At 46.1% G+C, this 15,082-nt stretch overlaps 1 protein-coding gene across 1 annotated transcript; it reads left to right on the forward strand.

The window, feature by feature from the left end:
- On the forward strand, window positions 1-567 carry LOC119962288 (pancreas transcription factor 1 subunit alpha-like; the record flags this gene model as incomplete). The annotated part of the gene is made up of 1 exon (XM_038790276.1): window positions 1-567. A coding segment is annotated over exon 1 (498 nt), but the record flags the coding sequence as incomplete, so codon positions are not given.
- Window positions 568-15,082: the final 14,515 nt, after the last annotated feature.

A 15,082-nucleotide genomic window follows, 5' to 3' on the forward strand; every position in this document is an offset into this window, starting at 1 on the left:
CTAACTATTTAACCCAGCCTCCCACCATCCCAAACCCTCCTTGGCTACACTTGACCAAAGGCTCAGGCAATGGAGGAAGGGCTTTTCGATCAGGATGTAGCTGGAGAGCTGGCTTTCTGGGGTCAATTTGAGGCTCACAGTCAGCTCCAGAATCAGTTGGATGGGCTGAATTTTGACTTCCCCCCTCTCAGTGCACAGCTCTCTCCCTGGTCTTCAGACGCCTGTCAGTCTGCCTTCTCCGAGGCGCAGTTCCCCCTCCTGGACCTGGACCTTCAGTCCTTGCAGACCAGTGCTGGAGAGGACAGCTCCTTCCCGGGGGAAGACCTGGGCCCGAAAGGGCGCCAGCGCCGCCTCGTCCCCTCGCACCCCTACAAGGCGCAGAGATATGCGGCTAATATTCGAGAAAGGAAAAGGATGCTCAGCATCAACTCGGCCTTCGATGAGCTCAGGTGCCATGTGCCTACCTTTCCCTACGAGAAGCGCCTGTCCAAGATCGACACCCTGCGGCTGGCTATCGCCTACATCGCCCTGCTCCGGGAAATCCTGCTCTCCGGCTCTGACCCCAAGGACCTACCTGGAGCAATGTGTGAAAAGCGGCTACCAGAACCAGGGCGACGCAATCTGGAACACCAGCGGTGAGTTCAATCAGATATTCAATGGAGCAAACACTGTGCAAATGGTGCCGGGCTCAGACAGCGGCTGTGGAGGGAGGCCCAGGGTTACTGAGGCTGCTGGCCAGCTTCTGGGAAAGGTCCCAGAGCTGGAAGCCCTGTCCATTCCCATGTCCAGCATCTAGAGGGGTTGCACATTACCAGCGAGCAGTGTGCTCCCAGTGAATGATTTATATCGTGTCAAATAGAACGCTCAATTTGCAAATTGTCCACAGATATCAAACTATCCCCTTTCCTATTGATCCCAAACATGAAGTCAGATTCCCGTACCAGCGTCCCCGGACAAGCGCCGGAATGTGGCGACTAGGGGCTTTTCACAGTAACTTCATTGAAGCCTACTCGTGATAATAAGCGATTTTCATTTCATTTCATTTTAATTTTCATTTGTGTGAGCAGGTGATCGAACTGAGGGCAGCCAGTGTCTCAGCAAAACCGCGAGGTGACCACCAAGAAGAGGAGGTCTCGGCCTGGCCTCCCTCTAACCGGAATGTGACTACCTACCCGAGCTCCCACACAACTGGGCAAGTCAGGGGAGGTGGGTCGAAGATTCAATGGGACTTAACACTTAGCCCAGAATTAGACCTGGTTAATAATGTACCAACTCTCCAGTCCCAGGCCTCCCAGTATTCGGGTTGTAACCCTGGGATAGGAGCATGTAAGAACGTGTAACATTAGTCCCTAATGTCCTAAAGCACTTGATCAGGAATAACGTTCTGTGAAGTGTGGTCATTGTTGTAATGTAGAAAGGGCATAGGAAGCTCCCACAAACAGCAATGTGATCAGATTGTCCGCTTTAATGCTGCTGATGGGGAGACGGAGATGTATTGGTCAGGGCACGGTGCCATGGATCCTTTACCTAGAGAGAGGAGAAGGGCATTGGCTAATGCCCCCAGTAGGGTGGCACTCTACTGCACTGGACTATCAGCCAAGGTCAGTGAACTTAGATTTCGAAAGCAGAATCCACAGCCTTCACACTCCGAGGTGAGGGACCAGCAACTGAGCTAGAAATGACCGACACCAGTGGAACAAAGACTTACCTTTATACAGCTCCTTTAATACAATAGCAAACCCCTTCACACATTACCTCACAGGAGGGCAAATCAGGGCCAATACCAATTCAAAGCATATAGGTTTGAAGAGGGGTGATTGAAAACTCGGTCAAACTATTAAGTTTTAAGAAAAGCCTCAAAAGAAGAGGGAGATGTGGCAAGTCAAAGAGGTTTAGCGATTGAATTCCAAATCTTATTTGAAGGCACAGCCACCAATGGGAGGGCAAAGGGACAATGAGTTCACAGGTGGCTAATGGTTGGAGATAACAAAGTTGAAAAATGAAATAAAATGAAAATCGCTTATTGTCACATGTAGGCTTCAAATGAAGTTACTGTGAAAAGCCCCTAGTCGCCACATTCCAGAAGGCTGGTATAGGAATTGAACCGTGCTGCTGGCCTGCCTTGGTCTGCTTTACAAAGCCAGCGATTTAGCTCTGTGCTAAACCAGCCCCTGTAGATCTGGAGTTGGCCACAGAAATGGAGATGGTTGAGACCACAAAGGGATTGAAGCTGAATGATGAATGTTGTTTTTTACTTTGAAGCATTTCGGGAGCTAAGGTAGGCGAGTGAGTGCAGGGCTGGTGAGTGAGCAAAACATGATGCTGATTGGACACAAGCACTCGAGGTTTGGATTTGTTGATGTTTCTAAAGGGTGAGGAATGGGAAGCTTGCCCAGAAGAGCATTGGATTGGGCCAATCTGGATGTGACAGACATGCATGAGGGTTTGAAGAGATGGTTGAGGCACAACTAGAGACAGCTGATCAATTAATACACTAGAAGATTTCTTAGGCTTGGCATGGGTTGTCGTGTGCCTGTAACCAGATCAGATGTAATCAGCTGACCATCAGGAAGTTTTGCTATCTTTGATTTTAGAGTTCAGTGTGAACAAAGATCCAGATCTCATCTTGATTCATTGCAGATATTAAATGTGAATTTTGACAACATTGAAGAGTTCTCTGGCACGTGTGGAAACAGCTGTAATCAGAGCTCTGCATTTTTATAATAATAATCTTTATTGTCACAAGTCGGCTTACATTAATGCTGCAATGAAGTCACTGTGAAAATCCCCTAGTCGCCACATACTTCTGTTCGGGTACACTGAGGGAGAATTCAGAATGTCCAATTCACCCAACAGCATGTCTTTCAGGGCTTGTGGGAGGAAACCGGAGCAACCGGAGGAAACCCACGCAAACACAGGGAAAACATGCAGAGTCCACACAGACAGTGGCCCAGCGGGAATCAAATCTGGGACCCTGGAGATGTGAAGCAACAGTGCTAACTACTGTGCTACCGTGCCGCCTTTGCTATTGAGTGACTGGAGCAAGCAATGTGCATTCTGCTGCTAACAGGGATATAATCCAGAATCCCGTAGGAGCATCTAGTATGTGAGCAAGACATGGCTCATTGTGAATGTGTCAGTTCTTTGATAAAGCTTCAATTAGCCTCACTCACCTGCTTTCCTACTTTGAGGATTTCTCCAATTTTCTTTTGAAAGTTATTATTGAAGCAGCTTCCCCCTTACAGGCAGTGCATTCCTGATCCTGATAACACAGTGTGCAAAAAGTAAAATCTCTTCATTTTTAATTTGCTGGGTTGGGTTGGTAAAGAACAAAGAACAAAGAACAGAGAAAATTACAGCACAGGAACAGGCCCTTCGGCCTTCCCAGCCTGCGCCGATCCAGATCCTTTATCTAAACCTGTTGCCTATTTTCCAAGGATCTACTTCCCTCTGTTCCCTGCCCGTTCATATATCTGTCCAGATACATCTTAAATGATGCTATCATGCCCGCCTCTGCCACCTCTGCTGGCAAAGCGTCCAAGGCACACACCACCCTCTGCGTAAAAAACTTTCCACACATATCTCCCTTAAACTTTCCCCCTCTCACCTTGAAATCGTGACCCCTTGTAATTGACACCCCCACTCTTGGAAAAAGCTTGTTGCTATCCACCCTGTCAATACCTCTCATAATTTTGTAGACCTCAATCAGGTCCCCCCTCAACCTTCATCTTTCCAATGAAAACAATCCTAATCTACTCAACCTTTCTTCATAGTTAGCACCCTCCACACCAGGCAACATCCTGGTGAACCTCCTCTGCACCCTCTCTAAAGCATCCACATCCTTCTGGTAATGTGGCGACCAGAACTGCACGCAGTATTCCAAATGTGGCCTAACTAAAGTCCTATACAACTGTAACATGACCTGCCGACTCTTGTACTCAATACCCCATCCGATGAAGGCAAGCATCCTGTATGCCTTCTTGACCACTCTATCGACCTGCGTTGCCACCTTCAGAGTACAATGGACCTGAACTCCCAGATCTCTCTGTACATCAATTTTACCCAGGACTCTTCTATTGACCATATAGTCCACTCTTGAATTAGATCTAAGGTATTAAAATCATGAAGGATCTGGACAGAGTAAATCGGGGGAAACTGTTCCCATTGCTGGAAGGATCAAGAACCAGAGGCCACCAAGTTAAGGTAATTGGCAAAAGAAGCAATGAAGACATGAGGAAAACCTTTTCACCCAACAAGTGATTAGGATCTGGAATGTACTGTCTGAGAGTGTGGTGGAGACAGATTCACACAGCGAGTGGTTAGGATCTGGAATGTACTGTCTGAGAGTGTGGTGGAGACAGATTCACACAGCGAGTGGTTAGGATCTGGACTGTACTGTCTGTGAGTGTGGTGGAGACAGATTCACACAGCGAGTGGTTAGGATCTGGAATGTACTGTCTGAGAGTGTGGTGGAGACAGATTCACACAGCGAGTGGTTAGGATCTGGAATGTACTGTCTGAGAGTGTGGTGGAGACAGATTCACACAGCGAGTGGTTAGGAAGTTGGATTCTTGTCTGAATGATTATGGGGAGAGGGCAGTGGAATGGTACCAGGTCCATTGCTCATTTGGTGAGCTGGTGGAGGCACAATGGACCAAATGGTCTCCTTCTATGCCTGCCCATTCTGGGATCCTTTAATTCTCACTTCTGGTTTTCTGGCCAATTATCCAAGATCTGTGACCATCCTACCAATGGGTATTGTTTCTCCCTATTTCCACTATCAAGATCCTTCATAACCTTTATTATTTCAATGTAGGTAAATGTATCACAAATTGGAATTAAAATCAACTTCATTTTATTTAAAGGAATAATGGCACATGTTAAGCCAGGGAAGACCCTTTAAGCTAACAAGCTTGTCAGTTTTTGGTTTATCCCTTACCTCATCTTCTCCCTCCATCCAATGATGTTCCCAGGATAGTCCCCCCTCTCACCATCTCCCCCCCCCAGCCCCCTCCTGCACCCACCCCCCGCACCCCCTCCCCCATTCCTTCCATTCTGGCCAATCTAGTGAAATATTAGAGGTGTATTAGCTGCCACTCTTGTCTGGTTTCTGATGATCTGTGCATCTCTCTGTCTCTAATTTCCAGTGCTCTCTGCCTTATCCACACTTAAATCGACTGCTTGTGAGCCAATTAAATCTCTTCTGCTACTCGCTTCCCCTTCCTGTTAGCCATATCTGTCCCACAGCTGGAATTCACCAAGGGTAACTCGCAGGAGGGCACACTTACTAACAGAACAGCTTTCTGAAGTGTTATGAATAGGAATGATCAGATTTGCATCAACTGCCTGAAAATACATGCAGTCCATCAGCTGGTGATTTCCAGCAATGAAGCGACTCCCACTGAAAGAAAAGGAAACAATCTGGAAGTTGAGGGTGATGCAGGATTCCTGGGCTGGGGTGGGTCTGGGGCTGATGCGAATTCTTGCATTGACAGCAAGGGATTGGATTGAGGCTCAGTCCCAGACTGAAGTATAGTCAGAATTTCCAAATGGTGACTTTCATGGATGTGTATATGCTTCTCCACATGTCTAACTTTCTCCCACTTCACCAGGATCATGAATCCGGTTCCATTCCCTGTTTCAATTTCTAGCCACATGCTTGCTCTCTCAAATCATTTTGCCTCAATTGCTTAGTTACTTTACATTTGAATTTATCAGTTATGCCCCTTAATGTTTATGAATGAACTAGAAATGTCTCTGGTGCCAGTTTACGTTTGGAAGCTTGGCTCTCAGCAGCTGAAGCTGGTGCCTATCTGCGCATATCCATCATATCAGCATCCCTCACCGAGTCCAACTATTAACAAGAATTACATTTAATGGCAGCGGAACTGTTACATATGATATGTGGTTTGAGGCCAACATCCACTCAGATGGAGCAAAGATAGTTAACACAACTGAGTTATCGAACAGGACTTTTCCAAATGTGCTTTCTGGTGTAAATGGTCAGCCTGAGGTAACATCTATCAGGATATTGCAGACAGTCTGTCCCTGAACCTTCAGTTTTTAAGATGAGTGGACTGAAAACTCACGGAGAGTATGTACTTCCAGTAAGAGAGGCTCCATGCAAAAAATAAACCCCATAATGACAATTCTATATTGTCTTCCAACTAGACAGTGCTGACTTTTGCACATGCGGCCACCACTCAGACATTCAAATAGCTGTCCTGTGAGTTCATCTGTGAATATGTTCCAAGAAGATAGCAGATGGAATATAATGCTGATAAGTGATAGGAGGGATGGAGGCGCAGACGTACAGAGGTGCATTTCCCTGGACCTACACTCATCCCTCGAGCATCTCAAAAACAAGGACTCCTACATCAGACTCCTATTTATTGACTACAGCTCCGCCTTCAACACCATAATCCCAGCCAAGCTCATATCAAAGCTCCAAAACCTAGGACTTGGCTCGCCACTCTGCAACTGGATCCTCAATTTTTTGACCAACAGACCACAATCAGTAAGAATGAACAACAACACCTCCTCCACAATAGTCCTCAATACCGGGGCCCCGCAAGGCTGCGTACTTAGCCCCCTACGCTACTCCCTGTACACACACGACTGCATGGCAAAACTTGGTTCCAACTCCATCTACAAGTTTGCTGACGATACGACCATAGTGGGCCGGATCTCGAATAACGACGAGTCAGAATACAGGAGGGAGATAGAGAACCTAGTGGAGTGGTGTAACGGCAACAATCTCTCCCTCAATTCCAGCAAAACTAAAGAGCTGGTCATTGACTTCAGGAAGCAAAGTACTGTACACACCCCTGTCAGCATCAACGGGGCCAAGGTGGAGATGGTTAGCAGTTTCAAATTCCTCGGGGTGCACATCTCCAAAAATCTATCCTGGTCCACCCACGTCGACGCTACCCACCAAGAAAGCACAACAGTGCCTATACTTCCTCAGGAAACTAAGGAAATTCGGCATGTCCACATGAACCCTTACCAAATTTTACAGATGCACCATAGAAAGCATCCTATCAGGCTGCATCATAGCCTGGTATGGCAACTGCTCAGCCCAGGACTGCAAGAAACTTCCGAGAGTCATGAATACCGCCCAGCCCATCACACGAATCTGCCTCCCATCCAGTGACTCCATCTACACCTCCTGCTGCCTGGGGAAAGCACGCAACATAATCAAAGATCCCTCCCACCCGGCTTACTCACTCTTCCAACTTCTTCCATTGGGCAGGAGATACAGAAATCTGAGAACACACACAAACAGACTCAAAAACAGCTTCTTCCCTGCTGTTACCAGACTCCTAAATGACCCTCTTATGGACTGACCTCATTAATACTACACCCCTGTATGCTTTATCCGATGCCAGTGCTTATGTAGTTACATTGTATATCTTGTGTTGCCCTATTATGTATTTTCTTTTATTCCCTTTTCTTCCCAAGCACTTAATGATCTGTTGAGCTGCTCGCAAAAAAATACTTTTCACTGTATCTCGGTACACGAGACAATAAACAAATCCATCCATCCATCCAGAGTATTTCTTAAATGGTGAGAGATTGGGATGTGTTGGTGTCTAAAGGGAACTGAGTTCATTAGTCTCTGAGAGCTAACATGCAGGTGCAGCAAATCATTAGGAAGGTGAATGGTATAGTGGCCTTTATTGCCAGAGGATTTGAGTAAAGGAGTAAAGATGTCTTACTTCAATTTTGTAGAACCTTGGTTAGAATGCACCTGGAGTATTGTGTACAGATTTGGCCCCTTAGCTAAGGAAGGATATACTTGCTATTGAGGGAGTACAACAGAGATTCACTGGACTGATCCCTGGGACACTGAGATTGTACTATGAGGGGAGATTGAGGAGACTGGGCCTATATACTCTCGGGTTTGGAAGAATGAGAGGTGATCTCAATGATACTTACAAAATTCTTAAGGGGCTAGACAGAGTAGGTGTAGAAATGACGTTTCCCTTGACTGGGAGGACTAGAACCATGGGACACACTCTCAGAATAAGGAGCAGGCCATTTAAGACTGGGATGAGGAGGAATTTCTTCAGTCAGGGAGATGTGAATCTTTGGAATTCGCTACCCCAGAGGGCTGTGCAAGCTCAATCATTGAGCCTGTTCAAGACAGAAATGAATAATTTCTGGAGACGAATGCTATTGAGGTATATGGAGATAATGCAGGAAAGTGGTGTTGGGAGGGAAGATCAGCTATGATCTAGTTGAATGATGGAGCAGGCTCGAGGGGCCTACTCCTGCTCCTATAACCATTGCTAACGTCTACAAAAAGTTTTAAAAGTTGACCGGCTGATCAGAGAATTTTTTCATAATTAGTGACAGCCAGCCAGCTCCAAGCCCAAATGATGGGCGATCACCAACTCCACTTGTCACACAACTCACCCGGACTATTTCTTTCCCCAAATTCTACTGCACAGTCTGCATCTGAGATCAAAAGAGAACCCTTTGCATTAAATCAAATTGCATCCTAAGATTGGTCTGGCAGCGGATGGTGAAAGTGACTGATTGGTCACATCCAGGTACTTGTCTTCCTATAGAAGCTGACTAACTTCCAGGCACAATAAATGCAGATTATTTTGTTTGCCTTGTATTTGTTAACACATCAACACAAATTGATGTCAATGCATTGGAATCGAGGCAAATCAGTGGGCATTTCTTTGTTGCAGTTTCTTGGGTACCTTTTTTTAATATCCCAGCTGCCTAAACTTTTGGTCCTGCAGTGTTGGAGTCCATAAATAGAAGGGCTCACCTTCAACAATTATTCGTGCGGCTGTAGTTAACCAATTTGATTCTGTTAGTCTGGGTGAATTCAATGAATTAAATTGTTCTTTTCAAATGAGGAATTAATTACTTGGCTGGCAAAAGAAACGTTCATTGAAATGTATTTAAAGCCACCTATTTTGTCTCTCCTGCTTGTTTTGTTCTTTTGTAGATCTGACAGCCCGTCTTTCCTGGATAAAGTGGGATTAGTGCTCATTGTATCTTCCCCAGCATGTTGCGGTGACATCACGCCTGGGGGTCCAGGTGCTACTTCCCAGTGCTCTGAGAGCCACTGGGCCTGCGCGACACAGCTCCATTGAAGACAGCACCAAGCTCCCATAATGGATCTCAGCAAAGCTGCAAACCTGTATTAAACTCCACCTCCCTCTCCCTCTCTCTCTCTCTGTCAACGCCACCTCCCTCTCTCTGTCAACCCCACCTACCTCTCTCGCTTTCTCTCTCTGTCCATGCAGTTAGTTCAAGTGACAACCGATGAAGTTTAAAGCAAACTTAAATGTTCATTTGCAACTTTGACAGCAATAATTAATACTTAATATAAGGTCCAATCATAAGGGACCTTTTCACTTGCAAAATTCCCTACACCCACCAGACAGTTTTGGCTGGATTGAAATTACCTGTGGCACCATTTACAAGTCGGCGAAGTTGAAGTTTTGTGAGGGAAGATGCGATGTGAAAGACAAATCCATTATTTAAGACCCTTTAACTGTTTCTAATACTCTGGGAATTCGTCATCCTCGCCTGCACATTAAATAAATGTACTTTACAAAATGTTCCCAGCTTCTTCTCTGCTGTTAAGTAACTGGCTCGATATTTTTTTAATGAGTTTACGATTTCTTGCTCCAGCCCAGATTGCTATCGAGCAGAAGCTGTTTCCCCTGTGATGTGATTCTGTTATTATTTCATGAAATTTGCATGTTAATATTACCCTTAATTTTCATTGTGCAAAGCGCGCTCCGCATATCGTCGCTTGTCTCAATTTTTAAATAAACTCAAGTGTTTGTGCCAGGAGGGTAGAGAATTGTTAAGATACAATGTTCATAGAATCCAGAACCTGCAAATGTTCCCCCTCTCGCTCTTTGTCTGCTCACATCTTGTCAATACAGCATTGTTGCTACAACAAGTTTCATTCCTGTTGCACTTTCGCCGAGATGAATATATTGAACTGTGAATACTGTCCCGTGTTAAAGCCACCGAATCATACATATTTTTTAAAAGCTTTGACAAGATCAAAAGTGGCAGAAGGCCGCCTGTGCCCAAAATTGTACAAAATAGGTCGAGGAGGTTGCGCCAAAGACAATAAAAACTAGTTCTATTTATTGAAGTGTTGTGAGTTTAAGTTGTGATGTCTGTGAAACTGACGCCTGTAACGGAGGTTGTGTTACAATCGCTTCAGTGAAATCGTTGTGTAATAAATTGTTTAGAATCAACAGTGTTCGGATTTTTTTGATTTGATTTGATTCATCATTGTCACATGCATTAGTGAAAAGTACTGTTTCTTGCATGTGATACAGACAACGCATACTGTACATAAGGAAGGAGAGATTACAGAATGTAATGTTACAGTCATAACTAGGGTGTGGAAAAAAGATCAACTTAATATAAGGTAGGTCCATTCAAAAATTCCTGGCAGCAGGAAAGAAGCTGTTCTTGAGTCGGTTGATACATAACCTCGAACTTTTGTAACTTTTTCCTGACGGAAGGTGGAAGAGAGTACGCCCAGGGTGCGTGGCTGCCTTTCCGAGGCAGTGGGAATTATAGATAGAGTCAATGGATGGGAGGCTGGTTTGCGTGATGGACTGGGCTACTTTCATAACCTTTTGCAGTTTCCTGCGGTCTTGGGCAGAGCAGGAACCATGCCAAGCTGTGATACAACCAGAAAGAATGCTTCCAATGGTGCATCTGTAAAAGCTGATGAGAGTCGTAGCTGACATGCCAAATTTCCTTTGTCTTCTGAGAAAGTAGAGTAATTGGTGGGCTTTCTTAACTATAGTTTGGAACATATTTCTGGCTTTTAGAATCACTAACAAGCTGCAGGAACCATTCGCTACCATGTCCACATCCGTGCCAGGTGTTTTTTGGTGACTGGAGTTAAATAATGTGGGTGTTACAGTTCACTGCACAAACACAACACAGCATTGTTGACAAAAGACAAAATTCCGCACGACCTCAGCAGGTCTGACAGCGTCCATGGGGAGAGAAGGGAGCTAACGTTTTGGGTTGTCAAAGATTTGAAGAAGAGTCATCCAGACTCGAAACGTCAGCTCCCTTCTCTCTCCGCAAATGGTGCCAGACCTGCTGAGATTGTCCAGTATTTAGTGTTTTGGTTTCGGATTCCAGCATCCGCAGCTTTGATTGTAGAGCTGTACGTAGTAATGGCTCCAATGTCTTTCCACCAGGAACCTCTACCACTCTTACCACCTTCAAGGACAGGCAAGTCAGTCCTCCACCTGTTTGGCCAAGTTGAACCTCGGCCAAGTCTCCGACCCCCGAGCGTGTGGCTGGGGCGGAACCCACCCACCCCGCCAGGGCAAAGGACACTCGAACGGGCATCCTACACACAGGGACTCTTCCAGTCAGGACATCTTTCCAGCCAAGGCTTTACCCCGAGAATGAGTTTGTACTAAATAAAAAGTCAAAATTCCCCGTCCTACAGGTGGAGTTTCCCCGGGGGAATGCTACAGGACAAAACATAAAACCCATCCAGGTGTAGAACGAGAGACGATGAATGCAGTCTCTGCCATCTCCCCATGCCTTTTCCATGGGCGATTTGGACGTCACCCCTCTTTGGGGATGTCACATATCCTGAGAGGCACCATGCAGAGAGACAGAAATCATCACATTGATCCTGGAAATAACAAACATGTTGCAGTTACCGCTCACATACCGGGTGTGCATGTGCACAGGTGTGAAATGCTGTTGTGCACATGTGTGCAATGCTGTATGCACACGTGTGAAATGCTGTGTGCACAGGTGTGCAATGCTGTTGTGCACATGTGTGCAATGCTGTATGCACATGTGTGCAATGCTGTTGTGCACATGTGTGCAATGCTGTTGTGCACATGTGTGCAATGCTGTATGCACACGTGTGAAATGCTGTGTGCACAGGTGTGCAATGCTGTTGTGCACATGTGTGCAATGCTGTATGCACATGTGTGCAATGCTGTGTGCCCCTGTTAGAAGGACAGGGGGCAGGATTCTCTACTCCTGAGGTAAGTTTTGATGCAGTCGTAAACGGCATCATGTTTCACGACGGTGTCACCGAGCCATCCCGACGCAACATGGCACAGGGCTACAGGGGCCAGTGCAAAGCAAAAGAGGTCCGCAGCCTGAGAGGCTGGCCCACAGATCGGTAGGCCCCGATCACAGGCCAGGGCCCAGTGGAGGCCCCCCCATTCCCCGCCCCCCCCCCCCCAAACAGGCCACCCTGGATGGATGGACGCCGAGGTCCCATGGGCAAGACCACATGTGAACAGCACCGGCGGTATTTAGATTTTTCTTGTGACCACTCGGCCCATCTCAGGCGGAGAATTGGCGGGGGGGGGCGGGCAGAGTGGCCCCCGACCAGCGCTGTGCCAACTGCACCGGCGCCAATGGCGTGCTTCTCCGCACTCCGGAGAATAAGCGGACCGGCGTCCGGGCGGCGATGCGGGATTCGTGCCTGGCCCTGCGATTCTCCAGCCTGTCGTGGGCTGAGAGAATCCCGCCCAGGATTTCCTGCTCTGTTTGCAAAGCCCTCGGGGTCTGGTGGGTCACCTCAGCTCGGGGGTAACACAGGAGCAGCTCGCTGCTGCTGCTGCTGTAGGTGTCTGTGCCGATCTGCTTTGGATTGTAACGAATACTGAATCATTTCGTACAGAAACTATTCAACTTAAACTCAACAGATTGAAAAAGAAGAATAATGAACCCCTGATAACGAGGCAGCCTTTTACAATCGAGCAGAACAAAAATTAGCAACTAGTGTGTTTGTGTGTGTGTGAGAAAGGGTGTTTATCTGTGTGAGAGAGAGTGTGTTTGTGTGTGTGTGAGAAAGTGTGTTTATCTGTGTGTGCGAGTGCATTTGTGTGTGTGTGAGAAAGTGTGTTTATCTGTTTGAGGGAGTTTGTGTGTGTGTGAGGAAGTGTGTTTATCTGTGTGAGGAATTTTGTGTGTGTGAGAAAGTGTGTTTGTGAGAGAGAGTTTGTATGTGTGTCAGAAAGTTTGTTTATCTGTGTGAGTGTGTGAGAGTATGTTTGTGTCTGTGAGAAAATGTGTTTCCTGAGAGAGAGTATATATGTAAGTGTGTGTAAAAGAGAGTGTGTTTGAGAAACTGTGTTTATCTGTGAGAGAGAGTATGTGTATGAGTGTGTGTGAGAGAGAGTATGTCTATGAGTGTGTGTGTGAGAGAGAGTATGTGTACGAGTGTGTGTGTGTGTGAGGGAGAGAGTATGTGTATGAGTGTGTGTGTGTGAGAGAGAGTATGTGTATGAGTGTGTGTGTGAGAGTGTATGTGTATGAGTGTGTGTGTGTGAGAGAGAGTATGTGTATGAGTGTGTGTGTGAGAGAGAGAGAGTATGTGTATGAGTGTGTGTGAGAGAGAGAGTATGCGTATGAGTGTGTGTGAGAGAGAGAGAGCATGTGAATGAGTGTGTGTGTGAGAGAGGGAGAGTATGTGTATGAGTGTGTGTGTGTGAGAGAGAGTATGTGTATGAGTGTGTGTGTGAGAGAGAGAGTATGTGTATGAGTGTGTGTGTGTGAGAGAGGGAGTATGTGTATCAGGGTGTGTGTGAGAGAATGTGTATGAGTGTGTGTGAGAGAGAGTATGTGTATGAGTGTGTGTGTGAGAGAGAGAGAGTATGTGTATGAATGTGTGTGTGTATGTGAGAGAGAGTATGTGTATGAGTGTGTGTGTGAGAGAAAGAGAGTATGTGTATGAGTGTGTGTGTGGGAGAGAGTATGTGTATGAGTGTGTGTGTGAGAGAGAGAGTATGTGTATGAGTGTGTGTGTGTGAGAGAGAGTATGTGTATGAGTGTGTGTGTGAGAGAGTATGAGTGTGTGTGTGTGAGAGAGAGAGTGTGTGTTTGAGTGTGTGCGAGAGAGAGAGTATGTGTATGAGTGTGCGTGTAAGAGAGTATGTGTATGAGTGTGTGTGTGAGAGAGCGAGTATGTGTTTGAGTGTGTGCGAGAGAGAGAGAGTATGTGTATGAGTGTGTGTGTGAGAGTGTATGTGTATGAGTGTATGTGTGTGAGAGAGAGTATGTGTATAAGTGTGTGTGTGAGAGAGAGAGAGAGTATGAGTGTGTAGGTGTGAGAGAGAGAGTATGAGTGTGTGTGTGTGAGAGAGAGAGCATGAATGTGTGTGTGTGTGAGAGAGAGAGAGTATGAGTGTGTGGGTGTGTGAGAGAGAGTATGTGTATGAGTGTGTGTGTGTGAGAGAGAGTATGTGTATGAGTGTGTGTGTGTGAGAGAGAGTATGTGTATGAGTGTGTGTGTGAGAGAGAGAGAGAGAGTATGCGTATGAGTGTGTGTGTGAGAGAGAGTCTGTGTATGAGTGTGTGTGTGAGAGAGAGAGTATGTGTATGAGTGTGTGTGTGCGAGAGAGAGAGTATGAGTGTGTGTGTGAGAGAGGGAGAGTATGTGTATGAGTGTGTATGTGTGAGAGAGAGAGTATGTTTATGAGTGTGTGTGTGAGAGTATCTGTATGAGTGTGTGTGTGAGAGAGAGAGTATGTGTATGAGTGTGCGTGTGTGAGAGAGAGTCTGTGTATGAGTGTGTGTGTGAGAGAGAGAGTGTGTGTGTGTGAGTGTGTGTGTGAGAGAGGGAGTATGTGTATGAGTGTGTGTGTGAGAGTAACTGTATGAGTGTGTGTGTGCGAGAGAGTATGTGTATGAGTGTGTGTGTGAGAGAGAGTATGTGTATGAGTGTGTGTATGAGTGTGTGTGTGAGAGAGAGTATGTGTATGAGTGTGTGTGAGAGTATGAGTGTGTGTGTGAGAGAGAGAGTATGTGTATGAGTGTGTGTGTGAGAGAGTATCTGTTTGAGTGTGTGTGTCAGTGTGTTTGTGTGTGTGAGAAAACGTGTTTCCTCAGAGAGAGTATATGTGTAAGAGTGTGTGTAAAAGAGAGTGTGTTTGAGAAAGTGTGTTTATCTGTGAGAGAGAGTATGTGTATGAGTGTGTGTGTGAGAGAGAGTATATGTATGAGTGTGTGTGTGTGTGAGAGAGAGTATGTGTATGAGTGTGTGTGTGAGAGAGAGTATGTGTATGAGTGTGTGAGTGAGAGAGAGAAT

The sequence above is a fragment of the Scyliorhinus canicula genome, chromosome 2 (genome assembly GCF_902713615.1).
Source record: "Scyliorhinus canicula chromosome 2, sScyCan1.1, whole genome shotgun sequence".
Lineage (NCBI taxonomy): Eukaryota > Metazoa > Chordata > Chondrichthyes > Carcharhiniformes > Scyliorhinidae > Scyliorhinus > Scyliorhinus canicula.